Source organism: Megalobrama amblycephala, linkage group LG18 (genome assembly GCF_018812025.1).
Source record: "Megalobrama amblycephala isolate DHTTF-2021 linkage group LG18, ASM1881202v1, whole genome shotgun sequence".
Classification (NCBI taxonomy): Eukaryota; Metazoa; Chordata; class Actinopteri; order Cypriniformes; family Xenocyprididae; genus Megalobrama; species Megalobrama amblycephala.
Window position 1 is genome coordinate 28,742,004 of NC_063061.1, and position 26,174 is coordinate 28,768,177.

A 26,174-nucleotide genomic window follows, 5' to 3' on the forward strand; every position below is an offset into this window, starting at 1 on the left:
CGCAGCGAATCTAAGCTCCCATTCCATCTTATTTCCATCAGTCATGCTGTCCTGATCTCCTGAAAGGATCATTATAATTCTACCATAACAAGCTTTTTATCCAAACAGGTCTAATATAATCCCATATCCATCAACGTTGAACGCAAAGAGAAGCTTTGCATCATCATTACATGTAGGAAGATTGCTGAATTGTAGAGGTGTTTTTATTTCATGACCTGAAAAAACATTTAGTGTAGAAACAATTTTCATTCAGAAATTGCTAGTTAATTTCACAAACAATTACAAAGAAATGGCAAGCAACAAATTGAATTAAACGTGAAATTATGAAATAGAAAAATCTAAATAGTATTTTCTTGTAAAACTTTATTAGTGGTGCTTGCGAAGTGAAGCGATTTTACTTTGTGACATCATATCTCCACATCAGAATGTCATAGAGAGTTCATTTCACTCAGCCTCCAGCCAATAAATGGGGTCAACTTGCCATGCCCTATACCGACCAGTTACAGCACCCTAGAAACCACCCCACTGAAATGTAATGTAGGATATCTCTGGATCAAAACACTGTAGAGACATGTGGGTTGTCTCTTTTGATAAAGACTGTCAGTAAGTTTTAGGTATCATACTGACAACTGTCTAGCCACATCCTAGCAACCATTTAGAGCACCATAGCAACCTTGCAGTAAATCAAATGGGCCATATCTCTGGATCAGAACAACATAAAGACATTGGAGTGTGCTCTTTTGATTCAGACTGCCAAGTGGTCTTTAAATATCACCCTGGCAACTGTCTATTCACATAGAGAAACCATATAGCAACATAAACAAGTCATATCTCAGCACCAGAAAAATGTATACACATGGGAGTTGGCTCTATAGCAATCATTCAGAAGATCCTAGTAAAACTCCTAGTGCCGAGTTTTGCCACAGCAAGCGCCACTCACATTTTCTTCAAAAAATGTACATATCAACCTAAAAAAAAATCAATTTTTACAGTTTACTTCAAATATACACTAAAAAATGCTGTGTCAAAAATAACCCAAGTTGTCGTGCCGATAGCCTAGTGGTTAGCACGCCGACATATGGCACAAATGCGTTCAAGGCGACCTGAGATTGATTCCCATCTTGAGGTCCTTTGCTGATCCTGCCCTCTCTCTCTGCCCAATGCTTTCCTGTCTGCTCTCTACTGTCCTCTCCAAATAAAGGCACAAAAAGCCCATAAATACAACTTTGAAAAAAAAAAAAAAAACCCAAGTTGGGTTAAATATGGACAAAACCCAGCGACTGGGTTAAATGTTTGCCCAACCTGCTGGGTTGTTTTAACTATTGTCTAAAAATGACTATATTGCTTGCTTAAAACGAAACCAAAATAGGTTGGAAATAAACATTTATTTAATTGCTTATTAATAAATGTCCACCTTTTGATTATTATTGTTGCCTCTAGTAATTATGTGTCTAACTTTTTAAAGGTGCCCTAGAATTAAAAATTGAATTTATATTGGCATAGTTAAATAACAAGAGTTCAGTACATGGAAATGACATACAGTGAGTTTCAAACTCCATTGTTTCCTCCTTCTTATATAAATCTCATTTGTTTAAAAGACCTCCGAAAAACAGACGAATCTCAACATAACACCGACTGTTACGTAACAGTCGGGGTGTACGCCCCCAATATTTGCATATGCCAGCCCATGATTGAGGCATTACACAAGGGGAGTTAGTATTACACAAGGGCAGAACGTCTGGATGTGCACTGCTGAATAATCAGACTAGGTAAGCAAGCAAGGAAAACAGCAAAAAATGGCAGATGGAGCAATAATAACTGACATGATCCATGATAACATGATATTTTTAGTGATATTTGTGAATTATCTTTCTAAATGTTTCGTTAGCATGTTGCTAATGTACTGTTAAATGTGGTTAAAGTTACCATCGTTTCTTACTGTATTCACGGAGACCAGAGCCGTCGCTATTTTCATTTTTAAACACTTGCAGTCTGTATAATTCATAAACACAACTTCATTCTTTATAAATCTCTCCAACAGTGTGTAGTGTTAGCCGTTAGCCACAGACCATAGCCTCAAACTCATTCAATATCAAATGTAAACACCCAAATAAATACAATACTCACATAATCCGACGCATGCTTTCAGTATGCATGACGAACACTTTGTAAAGATCCATTTTGAGGGTTATATTAGCTGTGTAAACTTTGTTTATGCTGTGATAGAGTCCAGAGCTCGGGAGGGGGCGGAGAGCGCAAGCATTTAAAGGGACCGCAACCTGAAATCGGCTCGTTTCTAATTATGCCCCAAAATAGGCAGTTAAAAAAATTAATTTAAAAAAATCTATGGGGTATTTTGAGCTGAAACTTCACAGACACATTCAGGGGACACCTTAGACTTATATTACATCTTTTTAAAAAAAGTTCTAGGGCACCTTTAATTCCCAACCTATTTTAGGTTAATTTTAAGCCAGCCATAAACAATAAACATTTAACCCAACCGCTGGATTTGTCCATATTTAACCCAATTTGGGTTAATTTAACCCAGCATTTTTTAGAGTGTAATTCCAAACTTCCAAAATTCATTCATTATCTAATGAGGATTTATCATACCAGACATCAAGCTATAGTCCTTTCCATTGTACGAGCTAAAAGAAATGATTTCTGTTTGTCAACAGGCTGGAATAAATAATAAAACATGCTCTTTTTACAAGCATTGCTGAGAGGTGTATATGCTATTTTAAGGCTGCTTGGTTTGTGTACCATTGAGAACATTTGTTTCTAAAGGGCAGGGTGGGTTATTGTAGGTCATCTGCCATGCAGAATCTTATTTCTACTCCAATGCACAATCACGTGCCTGTCTTGTACATTCTTGGCCCAGAGATCACAATCACTCCACAGGGAAGTGTAACTCCTGATCTTACACAAGCTACACACATTATTCCTCATTGAGAACGGGAAAAACAGTCCATTCAGAGCCATTAAACGACAACAGGCCCCTGTTTAAGGAGGATATTACGTTACAGTAACTGTACCGTCAAGCTTTGTGTCTTTTCTTTTAGATAAGTCCATAACTGCAGAATGAGAAGAGTATGGATATCTGCCAATCTAGTTAGTCAAGATACTTATCAGTGTGTTTTCTTGTCCTTTCTTTGTTGTAAGAGATAAACATGGGATTTGTTGAACAGGCACCATATGAGCTTATTCTGCTCTCAGCTAAATAGATTCATAATCAATAATTCTGGATCATTTAATAAATTTAACTTACTCAGCACACTGCTGCATGGTTTATCCTTTGTTAAACTAGTGAATGCTATGGTATTTTCACCCAGATATTGTTGCAGGATTTGTAATACTATATAGCAGTGGTTCCCAAACTGGGGTACGTGAGGTGACAAAAGGGGGAACGCGAACAAAATGCTGAGTAGTTCATTTAATTCTACATTAAAATAATATTAAAATAGAGCATGTATTTCTAACTGCCAAAATGTCGTAAATCCAGTACATTTAATCAAATTACCTCATCATTTGCAGTCAAAAATGACTGTATCCACACAAGCAGCATGCATATGATTGATTGCGTGCCGAATCTGCTGCCTTAAATCGCGCTAAATTACTGTCGTTCTCTCGACAGTGTAAAAGTGTGGATTTAGCACTTACTTACATGAAGAACAAATATAGACACAGATAATAAATTAATTTCGATTTAAGACTCAAACTTCCTCCGGTACAAAAACATACCTTGTGTGAGTTCTTGTATTTAATGATGATAATGAGCAAGAATGCAATTGTTCTCAAATATCCACATGACTGCAAACGTGACATTATTATACAATAGGTCAAAAAACAAAACGTACATTTTAAACACAGTACTGCCAGTATTTACTCTATTTTGCAATGAAATAATAACGAAAACCACAGTAGAACTACTACACACGTCTGTGTTTCGCGAACAATTCTGCTGCTTTGAACGAATTGTGAGAGTCAATGATTCAATGATTCATTCACAGTCACTTGCTTCGTTACTGAATGAATGACTCGATGACTCACTCATAAAAACAGTGACTTGCTGCCACCTACTGGCGGTTTTAGTTTAATATTTAAAAGTTTTAATTAGTTTTACCATCATTGCATATTTCTCTATTGAACATTTTTATTTAAAACATTATTTATTTTATAAAGTTATTCATAAAGGTAAAAAAAAAAAAAATGCACTGGAAAATCAATTTAGGGGGCAAATATTGTCCCTTAATGGTAAAGGTGTGACTGCAGTCGAAGTGGAAGAGAGGAGGTACGCGGAAGGATGGTAATGCCTTCAGGTGGTACTCCACGCTAAAAAGTTTGGGAACCACTGCTATTTAGCATTATCACACTGACTGATGAGGACCTTATTACACGGCAACTCTGCAAATTAATAAAGATACCATTCAAAAGTTGGGGTCATAATAAGAAATACGAATAATACTTTAATTCAACAAGGATGCATTAAATTGATTTTAAGTGTCAGTAAAGACACTTAAAATGTTAAGATTTAAAATGAACTTTATATTCATAAAACAATCATGAAAAAGTATCACTTTTTCCACAAAAATATTAAGCAGCACATCTGTTTTCAACATTGACAATATTAAAAAATGTTTCTTAAGCACCTAATCAGCATATTATAAGGATTTATGAAGGAATACCCAGCTTTAAAATTATTTTAAAATATAGTAAAATAGAAAACTTATTTTAAAGTATAATAATATTTCACAATATTACTGTTTTTACTGTATATTTTTTTAATCTATAAATGCATCCTTAGTGAGCATAAGAGATTTCTTTGAAAAATCTTTTAAAAATCTTACCAACCACAAACTTTTGAACAGTAATGTAAGTCAACATGATATATTGGCCAATCAGAATCAAGTATTCAATAAAGGCCAGTAAGGAGACAGGTTTGCCAGGTCTGTGTAACAAAACTAGCCCAATGGCCAATCATAAAAATAGCCCAAAAGTAGCCTAATGACCATATCCCAAATATCAAAACTCAAAATATGCCATTCCCACACCTAAAATACATATTTTACAGTCACTGTATTGCAAATTGAAAACCACTATATTGTAGTGATCATAAACACAGCTCAAAAGCTCCCCACCAGTGGCCCTTCTTCACAAAACTTAAAGGGTTAGTTCACCCAAAAATGAAAATTCTGTCATTTATTACTTACCCTCATGCCGTTCCACACCCGTAAGACCTTCATTAATCTTCAGAACACAAATTAAGATATTTTAGTTGAAATCTGATAGCTCCGTGAGGCCTCCATAGGGAGCAATGGGCACTTCCTCTCTCAGGATCCATAAAGGTACTAAAAACATATTTAAATCGGTTCATGTGAGTACAGTGGTTCAATATTAATATTATAAAAAGCGGCAAAAAAACTAAATAACGACTTATTTAGTGATGGCCGATTTCAAAACACTGCTTCATGAAGCATCAGAGCGTTATGAATCAGCGTTATAAATCTGCTGTTTGGAGCGCCAAAGTCACGTGATTTCAGCCATTGGCAGTTTGACACACGATCCGAATCATGATTCGACACACTGATTCATTTCTGCTCTGATGCTTCATGAAGCAGTGTTTTGAAATCGGCCATCACTAAATAAGTCGTTATTTTGTTTTTTTGACGCTCCAAAAATATTCTCGTCGCTTTATAATATTAATATTTAACCACTGTACTCATATGAAACGATTTAAATATGTTTTTAGTACATTTATGGATCTTGAGAGAGGAAGTGTCCATTGCTCCCTATGGAGGCCTCACGGAGCTATAGGATTTCAACTAAAATATCTTAATTTGTGTTCCGAAGATTAACAAAGGTCTTACGGGTGTGAAACGGCATGAGGGTGAGTAATAAATGACATAATTTTCATTTGTGGGTGAACTAACCCTTTAACATCTAGCCACTGATCGTCAGTACATCTAGTTCAGATTTATCATTGCTAGAATATAACATTTCAATACAAGCATTTCTGTTAAATATAAGTTATGCAATATCAAAACTTTTAACCCACAGGGGAAAAAACAACAGTTCAAAAGTAGCCCAAATCCATGGAAAAACCGTGGACTTGGCATCCATGGGTCTCTTTTAGAAGACACATGGATTTGTGACTGACATGGGGTTTATTTTATTGTCTGGAGTTGTGCTCCGCTGGGTCTAATGTGGCAATTTTCATGTGTCAGTTTATCAGATGAGAGACAATTAGACAACATAGACTATGTATTATAAATCCATTCCAGCAATGGCCCTCACATAATTACACAATTATGAACGACGTAGGCATGCAGGAGCCAAACAAATGGAATTATTTATTATAATATGAAAATTAATTATGATGTATGCCAAGATGTCTAATTTCTGGCACTTTGCCATTTACTCTTTCTGCTACGCTTGAAGTTGATGGTCATTATTTCTCTTTAGTATATTTCATGCATGAAATAATAATTGAATGCCAAGTTAAATATTTGTGCAAGAATCAATTGACATTTTTGCTAAAATAAACATGGCATTATCAATGTCAATATGAGCTCACAGCTTGAAAATAGATTGTACCAACTTTCTGTTATACCCAAAGACATCATAATACGAGAAAAGTGTTTTATCAAACCATCTCCAAAATTATTTTGAACATCTTTTACTATTATTATTGCATTCTTGTAACTAAAACAGTAGAGCATTCCAAGGAAATGCATGAACTAATAACAAAAAGTATGCTTTGAAAGCAGTGACTTTGGATGGTGTCAAATGCATAAATGTAATATATATATATATATATACGGGCATCACTGTGAATTATGGAGATGTACAGAAAGCCTGACACTGTCACAAAAAAGGGTATGATATTACTGTGATTCATGATGTCAAACTGCAGTTTTATTCAAGTAGACTGACTCTGAAATCATCAATCTTAATTTATGCAGTTCCCTTAGGATCTTTGAAGCTCTCGTCTCACTGTTGCTTCCAGACTATACGTCTTCATCTTCATCTGCATTCACGTATTCTTCTCCATCCTCCGACTCCTGCGCTTTTCTCAGTTCCGCCCTGCCCTTCTCAGTCTGATAATAGTCTGACTCAATCCACCCAGGGCAAGTGGACAACGTCACAAAGATGTCTTCGTCTACTTCCGTCACTTTGTGCACTCTTTGCTTTATGCCTTTGGAATACCACCGCAGGGTAGGGACTGCTTCCGTGGGGTTTTTGGCCTTGTATAACCCCTCGCCTTCAGCCAGAGTGATCTTATACTTGTGCTTTGGGCACACAATACAGAGCTTGTTGTTGATTTCCTGTGCATGAAACATTAAACAGGGTCAGAGTTCACATGGGAGGTAACAATGCGTATCAAGTGCATCTATGGATCACTCATTGATTCAGCTGCTTGAGCAGAAATGGCTTTACCTCAATATCTCCTGTCTCCAAAGTACTGCCAGCATCTGTTTGAAAAAAGTGGCATTAGCAGACATATACAATAATCGGACCTGAGTAAATGACCTCTGGTTCTGGGCTTTTACTGCTAGTGTTATTGGCACACATGCTCAACAGCAATGCTACAGTGCTCAGTCTGCTACTTTGTCTCCCTCTAGTGCAGAAAAATAAGCAAAGATGCTTTTCATGCTACTCACGGTAACACTGCAGATCCATGCATAGAACGTTCTCTGATGATATATAATAAGAACGTCTCTTCCATCCAGAGTTACAGTCGTTCTCTTGGCCTGAATGAGATCTTCTTTCTTGCCGATAAAATACAAACGAGAAGGCTTCTTTTCATCCATGGATGTGGTGGCTGACGTTTTGATTATGTCTTCTGTGAAAAGAGTTTTTTAACTCACTTATATCAATGCAATCCACCTACTAGTCACTAAATTTTATGATAAATAGTTTCAATAAATAAAATCAAAGTAACAACATGATAGATAGATCTGCATTTATTTGATGAAAAATACAGAAAAAAAACTGTAATATTGTGAAATATTATTACAATTTAATTTAATGGTTTTCTATTTTAATATACTTTAAAATATAATTTATTTCTGTGATGCAAAGCTGAATTGTCAGTATCATTACTCCAGTCGTCAGTGTCACGTGATCCTTCAATAATCATTCTAATATGCTGATTTATTATTAATGTTGGAAACAGTTGTGCTGCTTAATATTATTTTATAACCTGTGATACTTTTTCAGGATTCCTTGATGAATAAAAAGTCCAAAAAAAATATCAGCATTTATTTAAAATAGAAATCTTTTATAACAAGATACACTACTGTTCATCAATATTTTTATTCAGCACGGATGTGTTAAATTGATAAAAAAAAGTGATAGTAAATATTTATATTGTTAGAAAAGATTTATATTTTGAATAAATGTTGTTCTTTTTAACCTTTTGTTCATCAATGAATCCTGAAAAAAGTATCACAGGTTCCAAAAAAATATTAAGCAACACAACTGTTTTCAACATTGATAATAACTGAGTATCAAATCAGCATATTAGAATGATTTCTGAAGGATCATGTGACACCGAAGACTGGAGTAATGATGCTGAAAAAAATCAGATTTGCATCACAGAAATAAAATAAATTTTAAAGTATATTAAAATAGAAAACCATAATTTTAAATTGTAATAATATTTCACAATATTATAGTTTTTTCTGTATTTATTATGAAATAAATGCAGTCTTAATGAGCATAAGAGACTTCGTTCAAAAACATTAAAAATAGTAATGTTTCCAAACTTTTGACTGGTAGTGTGTGTGTGTATATATATATATATATATATATATATATATATATATATAAAATCAAAACAGAAAGCTGCCTGCATATTAGGCTTTTTTCCATGAGCCAGTGTTTGTGCAATATTATATGAACCATAGGCCTTCTCAAACTAAACTAGTTACAAATAAAATTAAATATACAAAATAAGTCCAATATCCATAGGATAAATCAGCTATCATAGGCTTCTCAAACATTGTCATGTATCAAATCAATTTAATCCATCATTTAAATTATGGATTTAAATAGATGGATACTTTAATCCATCATTTAAATGAACTTTTTAACTGTACATATAGGCTAATACATATGGACATTGCTGAGCAAATATTTTAAAAACGTTTTACCTTGTTCTTGTCTTGGTCGTTGTGACTCTTGTGAAACGTGCGTCAAATAACGTTTAAGTATCTTCTGGTCTGAAGGATCCTGTTATCTCGAGCCCACCGGGTGTAGCGACCAGCCCTATCAGCCCTGCAGATCAGGACCCACTCAACGCGTTTAACTTTATCTTTGTTTAATGTATAAAACTGAACGACACGCCATTAACTGACACATTCATACACTTCGAGTTCTATGGAACAAAGGTAATTCCATAGAGTTCTAAGATACCAACGGCAAGTTTAAAAAAGCTGCATTTGATTGTAATTAATTTGCTAAAACTATCATATCATATTATTCAAACCAATTATTTCTTTAAAAACACTTTTAAATAATACGTTCTTTCCCATCCAAATCACACTTTATATGCGTCTTCTCTTCATAACAGACAATAAAAAGTCAAGACTCCTATTAAATTACCACTGAGGGAGCCAATCATAGAGCGACTCACACTGCGTACTCATGAACATCATCTTTGCGCAGCAGTTGCGCAGCTGTGCCATCAAAACAGAAAGTAGCCTACATATTAGGCACTTTTCCGTGTTCCATTCGCTCATTAATGAACCAGGTTTTGTCGCATCTGTTAAACAAAAAGGAACATAAAATCATTACCGACTAGACGTAAGTGGAGTTATTTCGTTTGTTAAAACAAGGCATAGCATAAGAGCGGCTAATGAATGGTAGCCTGCTGTCTAGTCTGGATTAGGAAGTACATGCATGTTACACATACGCGAGCACAGTTTCTAACCCACAGTTTGTATTTAAATGACTGAAAACGCTTTGAAGGTCATATTACATGTGAGGGAGAAAAAAAATCATATTAAACCAAGTGGTTTAAAAGACTTGTGACCAAACTTTGTACTTCACTGTTGTTTTCCTGAAGGAATTGTTTTTCATTTTTATCCATTGCCATGCGACGTGTTAAAAATTATAATAAAAATGACTTTGAAACTCTTGTAAAACCAGCAAACAGACCTGCTAAGATCTGGTTTAAACAAATCAATTGGATTTCACAAATCAAAGTATACATATATGTTGGGTATTTTGCACATGATAGTTTCCTTTTAGAAAGCACAGTGAAACCTCTATATGTTAAACTGTAATAGACAGTTGCATGTGCTTCAAAGCATTTTTTATTCTTAAAACTAAATAAAAATAAAAAAACATCCAATATCTAGAAGGTAAATCAGCTATGAAAGGCCTTCACAAACATTGTCACATCTCAAATTATGTATCATTTTAATAGAAAAGACAGTTGCATGTGCTTTACTAGACTGTGTATTTCTAGGTTATGGCATTGCGGGCATGTGGATTTGTCATATTTCGGCGTTTGACCCAGCACCATCCCCCTGATAATATAGAGTTCCTGCTACTGCAGACGTCCTATGGGGAACACCACTGGACACCACCCAAAGGTGCATCTCACAGTTTCTTATGATTGTTTTTTTTACTGTTGAACTCACTGAACTGTCAATTTCTTTTGGAACCACTAGCTTTAACTTTAGCTCTGTCAATTTAAAAGATCATATAGTGGGTTATTTTCAACATAAAGTCTATTTCTACTAACAGAAAATGGGTCCGTAATGCATTACCAGAAGAAAATAAGTATACTCAATTGAATTGAAGATTTACAGTTCAAGTAACATTTTGCAGAGGAATTAAAGTAAACCATAACCGCTGCCACAAGTACTGGTGTTTAAGTCCTTTAGAGCTTAACTTAAACACTAATAAGCATGGAGTTTAACAGTGTATTGCATTTTTCTATTCTAAATTTTAAATAAAATGCAAAAAAGTACCAGTAGACCCATGCAGAGACATGTGGCTATCTGCAATTTCTTAGTATTGTTACTGAAAGAATAACATTGTCCTCCCCCTATAAGGTCATGTTGACCCTGGAGAGGACGACTTCACCACCGCCCTGAGAGAAACACAGGAAGAAGCGGGTTTAGGTAAAGATCACCTGCGTATGGTCGATGGCTTCCTGCAGAGGTTGCGCTATCAGGTCCGGGGAAAGGACAAAGAAGTCCTCTACTGGTTGGCAGAGCTCCGTGACCCAAACACACAGGTCATTCTTTCAGAGGAACACCAGGATTACCGCTGGGCCAAACTAGAGGAAGCCTGCAAGCTGGCAAAATACCAGGACTTACAGGACACACTTACAGCAGCACAGCGGTATCTAGAAACACAGTGCAAACAGTGACATTTACACTTGGTTTTGACATTTAGACACTGGCAGAGTTGAATACTTGCATTCATCTTTATAAAATTATGTATGTGTAAAGAGACATTTTACTTCCGTCCTTTTTGCATCTCTACTTGCTAAGCTGAATTTAATTTGAACTCATAAGAAGTTGCTTCCACATGGTTAAAAATGTTAAGATAAACTCACAACTACTAAATCTCCACCAACAAACAAAACAAAGCCTCCATTCATTTTAAAGAAGGTTCCGGATTCAGTACAAGTTAAGCTCTAATGACGCCATCTGTGGAAAGCTGTTAATTACCACAGAAAATAATTGAGTCGCCCTACAAAAAACGCACTGAAACACTTAAAATGGAAGTGTAGCATGCTTGTAAGTGCATTTTGACACCATTTCAACATTTTTTATCAACATTGTGCTTCATAAAGCTTAAATTGTGTATATAGTTTACCTAAATATGAAAGATTTATAATCATTTACTCACCCTTAAGTTGAATTGAATTTCTGAACACAAAAGAAGATATTCTGAAGAGTATGAGTAACCTAACAGTCAAAAAAACTATGGAAGTCAATGGGGTCCATTAACTATTTGCTTACCGACATTCTTCAAAATATCTTTTTTTGTGTTAAACAGAAGAAAGAAATTCATACAGGTTTGGAACAACTTGAGGGTGAGTAAATGATGACAGAGCTTTCATTTTTGGGTAAACTGTCCCTTTAAGGCAAGTCTTGGGATGACACTGTGGACCTTGGACACTTTTTATACACCTAATTATCCAATCTAATTGTCACTTTTGTTTCCACAAAAGCCTCTCCACATACTGTACATTTTTTCGATGTTGCAGTTTAAGTAACTAGTAATTGAGTGAATCAGAAATGTATCAATTGTATGCAAGTTATTTTGCTAACTCTTGCATCATACAGATTGTCCTAAATTAACTCAAATGAAACCAGTAAATGAAACCACTGCTCATGAACCAGTGCCGTTTTAGTATTATTTATATATTATAGTTTTCATATTTTTAATTTGAGTTCAATTATTTTTAATTTTACATGTGCTTTTGTCATTTTTATTATTTTTTTAAATTCTAAAATTGTATTTTTATTTCAAGCACTTAAACTTGAACTTAGTTGCTAAGGTTAGTTGGTTTTTTCAATCAGGACACATCATGAACTGAAAGCACCTATGAATGTGTTGTCTAATGGTTTAATTGCTAAGGAGCATTAACTCCTGTACATACACACAAACAAAAATGAATTGTGATCATACAAGCACAGTCTTAAAATGATCATACTGGACATCCCCCCACCCCTACACCCCTCCACCCTAAAACTCAAATACTTATGTTTAGAATAGAAACAGGTATGGATTTAGATTCATTCTTACTGTTTTTCCATTCTTCTTCACGTGAATCTTTATAATGATATTCCCTTTAACAACATTACAAGAAAAAGGAAATGCACTGAACTTAGAGCAAATAATGAATTCGGTTGTTTTGATCAGGACCACGAATCCTGTCAAAGAATTAGCATTTGAAAAACAAAAAATCCTTAATGAAACATTTAAAACAATCATGACACACAAATAATAAAATCCTTCAAGACAAATCCACTGTCGACTAACGTCACAACACTTTTTGAAATGAACTTAGTTGTTTTGCTGTGCACAGGGGTGTAAATACACCGAGAGTCTCTTGTAGAACGTGAAAAATCCAGTCCGTTTTAATCGATTCACGTCCCTTTTGAGCCCCCTTGGCTCACAGTCCAGAGGTTCAAGAGAGCAACTGAGTCGGGAACGATTGTTTTTGATAGTTCAGTGAGTTCCTGATGCTCGGCAGAATAAGAGAGCACGGTTCCCTCGAGATCCTCAGATCCACACTCCCTTTTGGAGGGGTTTCGTAGGACCAGGAATCAGCATCCGTGTCCTTGGCTGGTTTGCGGGAATAAAGGTGTACCTGAGACCCCATGTGCATAAACGTCTGCGCTTCCACCCCCTTTAATGAGACCTTAGGGATTCGTGTGCCTCATTGGATGATTGACACGTCATAGAAAACACATTAAAACACACAAGCATGCTCTTGAAAGCTACGGCCCACCGTGGCACTGTTGCCAACGCAAAAAAGCATAAGACTGGGGATGAGAGGGCTCAGGCTGATGAGTGAAATATGTCCTCAGCAGTCACTGATCTCAAACCCCGAACTTAAAAACTCCCAAGATTATCTTCAAAATCAGTGAGGAAAAGGAGAAATAGAAATGGTTTGGTACAGCTGCTTGGACACTCATACGTGATCACTTATGATGAGTATGTGTATACTTAAAAGCATAACAGTATGATTAGCTTCAGCCAAAATTGGTGGATCAAATATTCAGGGCCGAACGTTGGACATCATCTTAGTGACTTAAACAGTCTCATCATAGTTTCTGGGTCAGCGAACGAAGGTATGCTGGAAGTAGTTTTAATGCTTGTGTTGCTGAGCACTTGAAAGCACCTTCATGTGCCATATAATCTGACACCGTGATTTAATGGCTCAAAAAGCTCAAATGATTTGGGGGGGTACGAGCTGCGCATAAAAGAGTGTGTGTAGTTAGTAGTTGTGAAGGTGACCCTGCTGATGTGGATGGCTGTTCATAATGATGACACTTAAATTTTATGTGAAAGAAACAGTCTATTCATGCTCCATTCTCCCAACCTTGAATACTTACCTTTTTTTTTGTGGAAAAGTGGGAAATTAGATACATACTGTAGAGTGGAATCAGTGAAGCCCTATACTGTAAAGACAGTTCTGTAGAATCTGTACATACTTGAAAATCTGGGAAAAGAACAAAACATTCATTTGTTGGTGATTTTACCAGGCATAACTAGCTCATGGGTGGGTTGAAGGGTTAGTTACCTCAAAAAATTAAAATTTTATCATTATTTACTCACCCTCATGTCATTCCAAACCTGTGTGGCTCCCTTGATTCAAACTGGCACACTGAATTCGGTTAAGAAACAAGCAAGAATCAGCGGAGCGAATTTGGCACATGAATGCTTAAATGAAACTTTAGAATGAATAAGAACTTAAATTTTGGTCCTATTCCTCTTCTGAAGCTATGAGAAGATTACAAAATATTTAGAATATAGCTCACTCGTCATACTATTATGGTGCTTTTAGTGTCGTTTTAGGAGCGCGTCTGAAATCGCATGGTACATTTGATGAAGAACGAACTTTGCAGCTGTCGTGTTACTTTTGATTGGCAGTGAAGCAACATAGCTGATGCAATAACTCCTATCCCGTGGCCTTATGGGATAGTAAAGCGTCCATCAGATGGGCATTTCAGAATCTCGCTGGAAGTAGTAGGCAAAGACCCCTTAAGACAATTTATTTTACTCAGCGGCCATCTTTGAAACGCCTCTCCAGTGTTGCCAAGTCTGCGGTTTTCCCGCAGAATTGGGGTACTTTAACACTGTTTTTCATGTCCGCAGGTTGAAGCGACCCCAAATAACATGATATTTAGCCTATGGAATGCGAATTTGACCAGAGGAACCCCGCCAAAAAACGCGGATTTTACCCCCCGAAATGCAATTTTTACTAGGGGACTCTCCCTGAAATGCGAATGGGCTAATTTTGATTTTGAGGCATGCAAGTGCAGCTCCTTTATCTTTGAATGGGGAAACATCAAATTCTCCAAAACTGTTCACCAAGTTTACAATTAAATTTCATATTTGAAATCACCAATGAAATCTGACAACAGCCGTCTCATAAATTGTGTTTCTAAACACTTGAATCATGACAAAAACTAGCATTTTTCAGGCTGGACCAAGCTAATGCGTCTCAGAACACTGACTGTTTCTACAGCAAACGGCAACTGGAGTGACGTGATGACTTTACCAATCGTTGATTGGCTCTTTTATTTAGAAGGCGGGACATATTCTGCTATATTGCGCGTTGCACTTTCTCCGATTCATTGTAATACGAGTGGACCGTCTTTCTGTATATAAAGTCTTTGGTAGTAGGTCATCTGGATACTTTACTGTTGTTATCAATACTGTGAATTCAGACATCATATTCCTCTCACATACTGTTTTACACATACCATATAGTAGGGAAGTAATATTACACAGGCATTGTTTGGTTATAATCTATGAGAAAAAGCAGCTCAAACGTCCTTCAAAATCTCTTTTTTTGTTCCACGGAAGTAAGAAAGTCCTACAGGTTTTGGAACAACATGTGGGCTAATAAATCATGACATATTTTTACATTTTTGTAGGAATTAGCCCTTAAAAAAATTGAAATGAACATATTTAAGGTGGCCTGACAAGCTCTGAATATCCAAAAGCCCTGAGGTTAAGAGGCAGGAGAAGGTGGGATGTAAAATGTAACTACAAATGACTGGTTTATGACCCCATAGTGAACTTTACTGAGAAACTGGAAGGTGCTGTAAGGACAGAGATCTGAAGTTATGAGGTTTTTGGAACAGAGTGAAAAACGAAAGCTTTAAGCATAGGAAAAGAGAAAAGACAATATGAAACATGAGGCTGTCGGGGTAAAGAATAGTGAGAGGGCGAAGGTCAGTGTCACGGAAAGAAGGAGGTCAAGACTCCTCGTTGCCAGAGTCGTCTTCGTCGCCAAAACAGTCCCCGGCCATTTCGCTGCCAATCCCAACGGCCTCTGCCTCGTCGTCGTCATCATCATCCTCTTCTATGTCATCATCATATAAATCGTCGTAGAGCAAGTCGGAGCTACTGTCGTGGGAAGGCACTTTGGTCTGGATGCAGTATTCAGCTAGCGTAGTTGGTACTTTTACTCCATCTCGCTCTGCATCTGCCTTAGTGGACATCACCTGCTTCCTGTGCACGACGCAACAACACAGTGTCAGCAAATCAATTCAGCTTACTGTAACAGCTGTCTGTATAAATATACACTACCATACAAAATGATTTGATCAGTAAGTTTTTTTTTTTTTTTTTTTTTTTTGCAAAGGATGCATTAAATTGATTACATTTATAATCAATAATTTCCATTTCAAGTAAATGCTGTTCTTTTGAAAAATCTATTAATCAAAGAATCCTAAAAAATGATCAGTTTCCACAAAAATATTAGGCAGCACAACTGTTGATAATAATAAGAAATGTTTCTTAAGCATCAAATCAGTATATTAGAATGATTTCTGAAGGATCATGTGACACTGAAGACTGGTGTAATGATGCTGAAAATTCAGCTTTGCCATCACAGAAATAAATTACATAAAAATTAATAACAATAATATTTCAAAGCAATAATAGTACTGTTTTTACTGAAATTTTTAATCAAATAATTGCCTTGGTAAACATAACATTTTTGATTGTTAGTGTATAATTTCACTTCTTTTTCCAAAGAACAAGCAAATCTACTGAGTTTTCTACCGAGGGATCTGTTTTCTTAGAAAAGAATGTCAATAAGGTAAAAGTTCAAATTTTTCACTTATGTTTACTTGCCCAAAAGGGAAATAAAGACACTCAGGACAGTATGTCCTGAATTTCAGTGGGATGGTGCAATGGAAGTGTGTTGGGCCAAAATTTTGCCTCAGCCAAAGTTTAATCACGATCTCAGCCAACTTCAGTAGTATAATTCAATTTTGGCATTTCATAAAGAATATGTAAGTTGTGCAAATTGCTATGGTGTGGTGAGTGGCCTCCAGGGCACTGCTGTGCTGTTAAGGTGTTGCTGTTAGAGCATTGCTTTACAGTTGCTAGTGAGTTTTTGTGTGTTAGCATGTTGATAGATCTCTGATCACTGCACTTAAATCAATTAAGCCTTACAGCTTTAAACAGTCAAAAGTATGTATGTCTCAATTATATTCTCTATTATTATCATGAAGTCTCTATGATATTCTCATCTCTAGATATGGCTTTGTTCCCCTACTTCAAAGTAAGTCTATGGATTTTTTTCACACATTTTATGTTTCAATCCGCTTGTTAAGTCATGACATGAGGAACACCGTTTCTGGGTCCAAGCCTCGACTCATTTCACTTGAGAATGGCATCTCCACGGCCGTTTATGAGCACTATTTATTCTTATTAAACATTTAACATTTTAAAGTTAAACATTTAAAATACTTACAGTCTACACAACAGTCTCCATTAATATTTTAATGATTTATAAAAGATGAATCACTGTCTGGCCATCTGGGATTTTGTTATGGAGATAGAGGTTATGATTATAAATTTTTAGAAGTATTACACCACATTGTGTGTGTATATTAGCACCATTTGTTGTTTTCTTGTGGTATGAGATAGAGCGTTTGGACCCGGAAGCGCTGCAGCGTGACGTCAGACTTAACCGAATAGGCAACAACTATAAGTCTGATACAACAAACCACACATTTTATGAAATATTATTCATTTTTTGTAGCACAGACAGTGCAGACAAAAAGTTAAACATTGAAGTTTAATACTTAGAGTTTAAAAACTTTACCAAGCATCACAAATATTATATTAATCATTTAACTCCATCTGTACTCCATACACTTTATACATTGTGCAGTGAAGCAAATCAAAATGCAAAACAAAACATCTCTGCGAAATTCTGTAAATGTGGTCCACAAAATCTCATTTGTATTAAAAAGTCAAGAGCAGGAAAAATAAAAGTTCCAGACTGACCTTTAAACTTAAAATAATTAGATGGAAAAAGCTGAGTATGAGTCATTTAAATGATAAAGTGATGGTACCTTATTATCTCGGCGTATTCCTTGTCCTTGCCTTTGCTGTCCCTCCACTTGCGAAACATGACTGAAGCGTCCACGTTTGCAGGTGAAAAGGTATTGGGTTCATTCAGCAGTGAGATCACACTCAACAGGATTGTTCTGCAAACAAACACACACTACCATAAGTTTTGGGTAGGTAACATTTTTTTTAATGTTTTGAAAGAAGTCTCTTACATATGCTCACTGAGGCTGCATCTATTTGATCAAACATACAGTAAAAACTGTAATATTCTGAAATATTACAATTTAAAATAACGTTTTAACAGTATTTTTTATTCCTGTTATGGCAAAGCTGAATTTTCAGCATCATTACTCCAGTCTTCAGTGTCACATGATCCTTCAGAAATCATTCTAATATGCTGATTTGGTGCCCAAAAAACATTTCGTATTATTATCAATGTTGAAATCAGTTGTGCTGCTTAATATTTTGGTGTTATACATTTTTTTTCAGGAAACTTGTTTGTAACATTATAAATATCTTAACTGTCACTTTTGGTCAATTTATAGGGATAGTTCACCCAAAAATGTAACTTTTCATCATTTACTCACCCTCAAGTTGTTCCACACCTGTATGAATTTCGTTCTTCTGCTGAACACAAAAGAAGATATTTTAAAGAATATGGGTAACCAAACAGTTGATGGACCCCATTGACTTCCATAGTATAGAAAAAAAAAAATTACTATGGATGTCAATGGAGTCCATCAACTGTTTGGTTACCGACATTCTTCAAAATATCTTCTTTTGTGTTCAGCAGAAGAAAGAAATTCATACAGGTGTGGAACAACTTGAGGGTGAGTAAATGACGAAAAAGTTTCATTTTTGGGTAAACTATCCCTTTAAAGGTGCCCTAGAATTAAATATTGAATTTACCTCGGCATAGTTGAATAACAAGAGTTCAGTACATGGAAAAGACATACAGTGAGTTTCAAACTCCATTGTTTCCTCCTTCTTATATAAATCTCATTTGTTTAAAAGACCTCTGAAGAACAGGCGAATCTCAACATAACACAGACTGTTACGTAACAGTGTACGCCCCCAATATTTGCATATGCCAGCCCATGTTCAAGCATTAGACAAGGGCAGCCAGTATTAACATCTGGATCTGTGCACAGCTGAATCATCAGACTAGATAAGCAAGCAAGAACAATAGCGTAAAATGGCACATGGAGCAATAATACCTGACATGATCCATGATATCATGATATTTTTAGTGATATTTGTAAATTGTCTTTCTAAATGTTTCGTTAGCATGTTGCTAATGTACTGTTAAATGTGGTTATAGTTACCATTGTTTATTACTGTATTCACGGAGACAAGAGCCGTCGCTATTTTCATTTTTAAACACTTGCAGTCTGTATAATTCATAAACACAACTTCATTCTTTATAAATCTCTCCAACAGTGTGTAATGTTAGCTTTAGCCACGGAGCACTATCAAACTCATTCAGAATCAAATGTAAACATCCAAATAAATACCATACTTACGCGATTAGACATGCTGCATGACGAACACTTTGTAAAGATCCATTTTGAGGATTATATTAGCTGTGTGAACTGTGTTTATGCTGTTCAAGGCAAGCACAAGCTCCGTGGGCGGAGAGCACGAGAATTAAAGGGGCCGCTACCTATATATCGGTGCATAGTTAATGATGCCCCAAAATAGGCAGTTAAAAAAATGAATAAAAAAAAAATCTATGGGGTATTTTGAGCTGAAACTTCACAGACACATTCAGGGGACACCTTAAACTTATATTACATCTTTTAAAAAGATGTTCTAGGGCACCTTTAATGTACCCTTGCAAAAAAGTATTAATTTCTTACTGATACCAACTATTGAACAGTAGTATATATATAGCCATAGTCATTCAGGGTGATTTGAGTGTAATTGTGGGTATTTTCACTCTAATACCTGACATTCTGTGTGGGGTTCCATCGCTCCGAGGGCAGCTCTCCGCTCTGGGGGTCATCCACAGGAGGATGGAGGATGGAAATACAAACATCGCCATTCTGGGGTTGAGAGATGTATATTAAGCAACAATTGCAGCATTGTTACCATATGATTACTAATGTACATTTTAAGCTGTTGTAATCTGTTTGATGGTCCAGTAAACATGCATTAAACAGACACACACACAAGCATTTTCACCTCATAGATGTTTGGATGCCACATCTTGGTGAGGAATCGGAAAGTCGGAGGAGAGTAGGGGTAGTCAATGGGAAATTTTATATGGGCCTGGGGAAAAAGACAGAGTGAAACATGAAGCATTATTAGCTCGCATATGAGCCGTATTAAAGCTAGTAAATGAGCCGTTATAAATCAGTCCCTAAATGGGAAGGACACATTAGACTAAAAGGGTTGGTATAAATATAATCGTCATGAATCTCAACATCATGCACTCATCAGGTTTCTGATATGGTGCCAAAAGGGAGCTTGAGACGACAGTGCAGTTCAACTAAACAGAGTAGTGCTGTGTTAAATGCTGCACTCTCTTCAGTCTAGTGTTGAGATAGTACTATTTTGTGCTGCTGAGTGTTTTGATTTATTGTGGTTGCTATAACAATAGTGATTTTGAAAGTGATTGTGGGTTTGAATTTAGTTATAACAACTGCAATCGTTGTGAGAGCAGTAAGGTTTAAAAGCATAGTTCTGCCAAAATTGAAAATTCACATTATTTACCAACATCACTTTCTTTCTCACATGCAATACAAAAGGATACATTTTGAACAGTGCACTAGCTTTCAGACACAATAAACAATGGGTCTCATTAAATAAGCATGCGTACGAAATCTGCGTATGAACGTTTTCACGAGCAAACCATGATTCATCAATAACTTGCGTTTTAAAATTTATTCTAAATTATGAAAAAATGTAGGAATAACTGAAACTACTCGTACGCAAAAATTACTTACTCTCGGTGGCCTTATAACCATGTAAAAATTTAATTGTAAACATAGATATAGATCTTAAATGGCTATATTTCATCATATATAGGTCTACCAGTAAAAAAGTAAGAAAAGGTGCGTCATCGCTTCAAGGTAGCTCTGCATAGACATGCAGATCTGCGTATGTACAGCTAGCAAATCAATGGTCTGTAATGTCTGTACAAAAGGTGTTTATTGCGTTTGAACTTGTTTTGAGGATGGCACTCTTAGCATTGTTCGAAGATTGAATGGATCAGAATCAAAAAATTTTGATACTTTCATTCAGAAAAGGCTCACAAACACACCAAGTAGAGCTATTATGGGTGTAATGATACCCTTATGTCAAGATTCGATAGATATCACGATACAATATTATTGTGATACTCCAAGACATGTGATAAAAGGATAACAAAAAATGTACCGTTGATTAAAAAGCTAAATCTGGTATTACATTGGGAGTGGAAATGAATAGGCTTAAACTTGATGCTGGTAACCCAGTGCACAGGACAATGGTGACACCAGAATAAAAATATTCATGATTCTATGATCCATGATTCCATGATTCTAATATCCATGATTCAACAGATTTATTTTAGATTAATATGTTTGCACCCTGTCATTGACTATTTAAAGGTGCTCTAGAATTAAAAATTGAATTTATCTTGGCATAGTTAAATAACAAGAGTTCAGTACATGGAAATGACATACAGTGAGTCTCAAACACTGTTGTTTCCTCCTTATATAAATCTCATTTGTTTAAAAGACCTCCAACGAACAGGCGAATCTCAACATAACACCGACTGTTACGTAACAGTCGGGGTGTACGATATATTTCCATATGCCAGCCTATGATCGAGGCATTACACAAGGGCAGCCAGTATTAACGTCTGGATCTGTGCACAGCTGAATCATCAGACTAGGTAAGCAAGCAAGGACAACAGCGAAAAATGGCAGATGGAGCAATAATAACTGGCATGATCCATGATATCATGTTATTTTTAGTGATATTTGTAAATTGTCTTTGTAAATGTTTCGTTAGCATGTTGCTAATGTACTGTTAAACGTGGTTAAAGTTACCATCGTTTCTTACTGTATTCACGGAGACAAGACTGTCGTTATTTTCATTTTTTAAACACTTGCAGTCTGTATAATTCATAAACACAACTTCATTCTTTATAAATCTCTCCAACAGTGTGTAATGTTAGCTTTAGCCACGGAGCACTATCAAACTCATTCAGAATCAAATGTAAACATCCAAAAAAATACCATACTTACGCGATTAGACATGTTGCATGACAAACACTTTGTAAAGATTCATTTTGAGGGTTATATTAGCTGTGTAAACTTTGTTTATGCACTGTTTAAGGCAAGCGCGAGCTCCGTGGGCAGGGAGCGTGAGCATTTAAAGGGGCTGCAGCCTAAATCGGCTCATAGTTAATGATGCCCCAAAATAGGCAGTTAAAAAAATTAATTAAAAAAAAATCTATGGGGTATTTTGAGCTGAAACTTCACAGACACATTCAGGGGACACCTTAGACTTATATTACATCTTTTAAAAAGACGTTCTAAGGCACCTTTAAAATAATGTAGGCCACTTTTTACTGGTAACATAAGACATTTGGCATTATCAGGACCAACAAATATTCCCCCATTATACATTATATTCAACATTATATATAGTAGTTTAACGTAGTACTGACACTAAAACTTTGTAAACTTGAATTTTTTCCTTACACAGTAATTTTCATTTTTGGTGAACTACACACAACACATATTGTCACTATCCACAATATCATATTGTTGCATTTTTGTATTGCGATATATTGTGACACGATATATTGTTACACCCCTAAGAGCTATGGCAGGTTTGTCACAGTTTGTAATTTGCAGTGAATAACAGTAAAAACAACTTTAAATTTTAGTCTGTTCCTCACAAAAAGCTAACATATGACTTCAAGGACTTGGAATATACTCTGTAAGTCACATGCACTACTTTTATGGTACTTTTAAACTGCTTCTGCATCTTTTTTGATGCTTGAAACCTCCAGATGAGTAAATTGTCATTTCTGGGTGAACTATCGCTTTGAACATGAGTGCGTTGCTGCTTCTAAGGCTGTATCTTCTCTGCATGTGGAATCCTGCTACTCGCCACTGTTGTTGACTGCTGATTATGTGTCAGACTAGATGAACTGGCTGGTGCTCAAGTGCTGCGTGACTGTGGCGGTGTGAATGAAGATCTGTGTCTCAGTCAAAGAACTGAGTCTTAGAAAGCACCAACCTGATGTAATCGAACTTCATTAGCGATCATTAGGAATAAATGGGAACAAACGATACAGCTCTTTGAAACTAAAAAAAACGTTTGTTTTTTTTACAGGAAACTTTGCATACATACAAAGTAAAAGAAACTACATTTGATGTATAACAAATTAGAAATGCAATTCCCCAAAGATGCAAAATGTATATCCATGCAAAATCTTGCTGAAGCCTGATAGCAAATACTTTGATGGGTGGAACCCAAGCCTGTGCTCACAAAGATACTATAATCTTCCTCAAAACATGCTGCATCACATATATCACCCAGACAAAACCACATATAAATGCACCACATTAAAATAATGAATGTTTTACTATTCAGACAAATAGGTGATCAAAACTCACGAGGGAATCAACCTAAAGTATTTTAACAAAAGAAGACATTTTATTAAAATTATATGAATCAGTCAAACTGAATTGCTACCATAAATTCATATACTAAAACACTGTTATGATATAATAATATAACTCTGAAGGAATTCTGTTGTGGTGCAGTCACTGTGAAAGTACTGACTATTGCAGCTGATAACATGCCTCTGAGAACAAATAACTATGGGAATAAGGTTGAAACACACTGTCCTTCTCTTTTTAGCTCTAACATTGAGATGTCATTAATATCAGTCAAGGCTATAAATAGAGATCTAGAGTATAAGGAACGCACTACTGGGGAGAGAAGAACTAGAGAAAACATGCAAAACATGGGGCATACTAGTGAGGTATACTATAAAATTAAATATAAATATAAAAACTGTGATTGTTGATCTGACTCAAAACACCCTGTTCTGATGGTAAGCATTCAAGAATATTTTTCAGGCTTACCTTGAAGTAGCCCCCTTCATAAAGTGTGTTTGGAGGGCCAAAGATGGCCACCTCCCAGTTGTAGAGGTCCGACTCCTCCACCAGAGTGATGCGGAAACCTTCCACTGGCTCCTCCTGCAGGGATTTCAGCTCCAGCATCAGAGCCTTCTGTGAGCTCGGCATCTGCTGGTGTGCCATGACAGTCCCGATCCTTCAGCCTTACTGTGGATTTAAGGAAAATGGGATTTGTTTTTTGTTTTGTTTTTTCCTCAAAATAATATATTATTTCATAGTTTTTTGACAATTCAGTTATAATTTCTGGATTTTTTTTTATTGAAATATCTTCAACTCGATATTTATGCATAGTGGTATTAACAGAGATATTACTACTAAAACTAATGGTCCCATTTTATATTAAGTGGCCTTAACTACTATGTACTTACATCAAAACATAAGTACAATGTACTTATTGGGTTCATATTGAATTGCAAAACACTTTTGCTGCTATTGAGGTGGGATACGGGTAAGGTTAGGGAAAGCTTTGGTGGTATGGGTAGGTTTATGGTGTAAGGAATCGGTCCACAGTGTAATTATAAATGTAATTACAGAAATTAATTACAGATGTAATTACATGCATGTGTTTTTAAAATATAAGTACAATGTAAAAACATGTATGTACACAATAAATGCATTGTATCAAATTATTAATTTAAATGTAAGTACATAGTAGTTAAGGCCACTTAATCTAAAGTGGGACCAAACTAATTATATATATATATATATATATATATATATATATATATATATATATATATTGCAAAAAGAAAGAAAAAACTAAGACATAAAAATACTTATTTACAAATGTATGATTATATTGGTATGCAAAAACTATTTTGATAAATAAAAACATGTTTATAGTCTGTTTATTACCTGCGCTGCTCGCCAGGAAATGTGATGTTTGAGTTCCCTAAACTTCCAGCTTCATGTAAATTTTAAAACGTTGCTGATATTTATTTATACCTTGGGGCCCAGAAGGCAATCGTGCTTTGTTATTTCTCGAGTCCTGTTGCTTTTCCTGTTAGACGTGAAGTTATCCAGTCTTCAAGTAGAAATAAAGACAAACCAATCAATTTATCACCCTTATAAACAGTAAAAAATAAATCAGCTGTTTGTTCTGTATCCGCTGCTGCCCGCAATGGAGGTGAAGGCGATGGTTTGGGAGTTGTCCTCGTGTACTGCAATAACGTCTAAAAACTCTACAGCATGCAAATAAATTCCTAATTTCGCTTTATATGACGCAGAATTTGTTTGTCAAACCCTGCAGGTCGCTGTCATCACGCCGTTTCGTTGCGCGTCTTCGGCCGCACAGCTGATCAGCTGCTTGTTTACATTTGTTCTGTTGCGAGGCTTCAACGCACCTTCAAAACCACCCGTTTGCACACAGAATTACACTGCCAACTCTGCTTTATCCGTCCAGACCGACTCGACAGCAAATTAAAGTAATGGTACGGGTGTTATGGAAGTGGGATATGGGGATTAAAGAGAGCACAGGAGAGATATATATGAACGAAATCGACAGGTGATGATCTCTTTCGCCGTTTCTCAATCGCTTCTATTGATGCTTCCGGTTATCATAGCGCGTGCCTGAACACGTCTGTACGCGTGTGCGTCATGACGCAAGACACGCAACTGTAAATACCTTATTGTTATTATTTTGAAGTGCCCATAGAACTTATGTATTACATATGTACACAACATATGTTATGTGTTATTACATAGGTAGTACCCATTACATGTGTGTAGCAATTTCTTTCTTCTGCTGAACACAAAAGAAGATATTTTGAAGAATGTCAGGAACTAAACAGTTGAAGGGGCACCATTAACTTCCATAGTAATTTTTTTCCATACTATGGACGCCAGTTTGGTTACCCATATTCTTCAAAATATCTTCTTTTGTGTTCAGCAGATAAAAGAAATTCATACAGGTTTGTAACAACTTGAGGGTTAGTAAATGATGACCGTATTTAT

At 35.9% G+C, this 26,174-nt stretch overlaps 3 protein-coding genes across 6 annotated transcripts; 1 reads left to right on the top strand and 2 right to left on the bottom strand.

Moving 5' to 3' along the window:
* The first annotated feature begins 1,750 nt into the window (after nt 1–1,750).
* Nucleotides 1,751–12,364, top strand: nudt2 (nudix (nucleoside diphosphate linked moiety X)-type motif 2). 2 transcript variants are annotated; one of them, XM_048165261.1, is made up of 3 exons: nt 1,751–1,769; nt 10,475–10,601; nt 11,067–12,364. In XM_048165261.1, exons 2-3 carry the CDS (start codon nt 10,478–10,480, stop codon nt 11,384–11,386), a joined length of 444 nt encoding a protein of 147 aa, XP_048021218.1. In that variant the 5' UTR covers nt 1,751–1,769; nt 10,475–10,477; the 3' UTR covers nt 11,387–12,364. The 2 variants fall into 2 exon arrangements, with proteins under 2 accessions (XP_048021218.1, XP_048021217.1); XM_048165260.1 differs by lacking the exon at nt 1,751–1,769 and adding an exon at nt 9,660–9,807.
* rfesd (Rieske (Fe-S) domain containing) lies at nt 6,898–9,643 on the bottom strand. The gene is given in 5 exon segments (XM_048165259.1): nt 6,898–7,325; nt 7,438–7,472; nt 7,662–7,679; nt 7,682–7,843; nt 9,156–9,643. Coding segments are annotated over 4 exon segments (501 nt in total). The 5' UTR covers nt 7,812–7,843; nt 9,156–9,643; the 3' UTR covers nt 6,898–7,007.
* Nucleotides 12,365–12,578: 214 nt separating the features above from the next.
* ube2r2 (ubiquitin-conjugating enzyme E2R 2) lies at nt 12,579–25,786 on the bottom strand. 3 transcript variants are annotated; one of them, XM_048165258.1, is made up of 7 exons: nt 25,565–25,786; nt 25,167–25,245; nt 24,168–24,368; nt 20,260–20,346; nt 20,023–20,120; nt 18,078–18,212; nt 12,579–16,218 (listed from the first exon to the last, which is right to left on the bottom strand). In XM_048165258.1, exons 3-7 carry the CDS (start codon nt 24,342–24,344, stop codon nt 15,963–15,965), a joined length of 753 nt encoding a protein of 250 aa, XP_048021215.1. In that variant the 5' UTR covers nt 24,345–24,368; nt 25,167–25,245; nt 25,565–25,786; the 3' UTR covers nt 12,579–15,962. The 3 variants fall into 3 exon arrangements, with proteins under 3 accessions (XP_048021215.1, XP_048021213.1, XP_048021212.1); XM_048165256.1 differs by having other exon boundaries at nt 25,077–25,245; nt 25,565–25,785; XM_048165255.1 differs by having other exon boundaries at nt 25,077–25,785.
* Between the last annotated feature and the right edge of the window lie 388 nt (nt 25,787–26,174).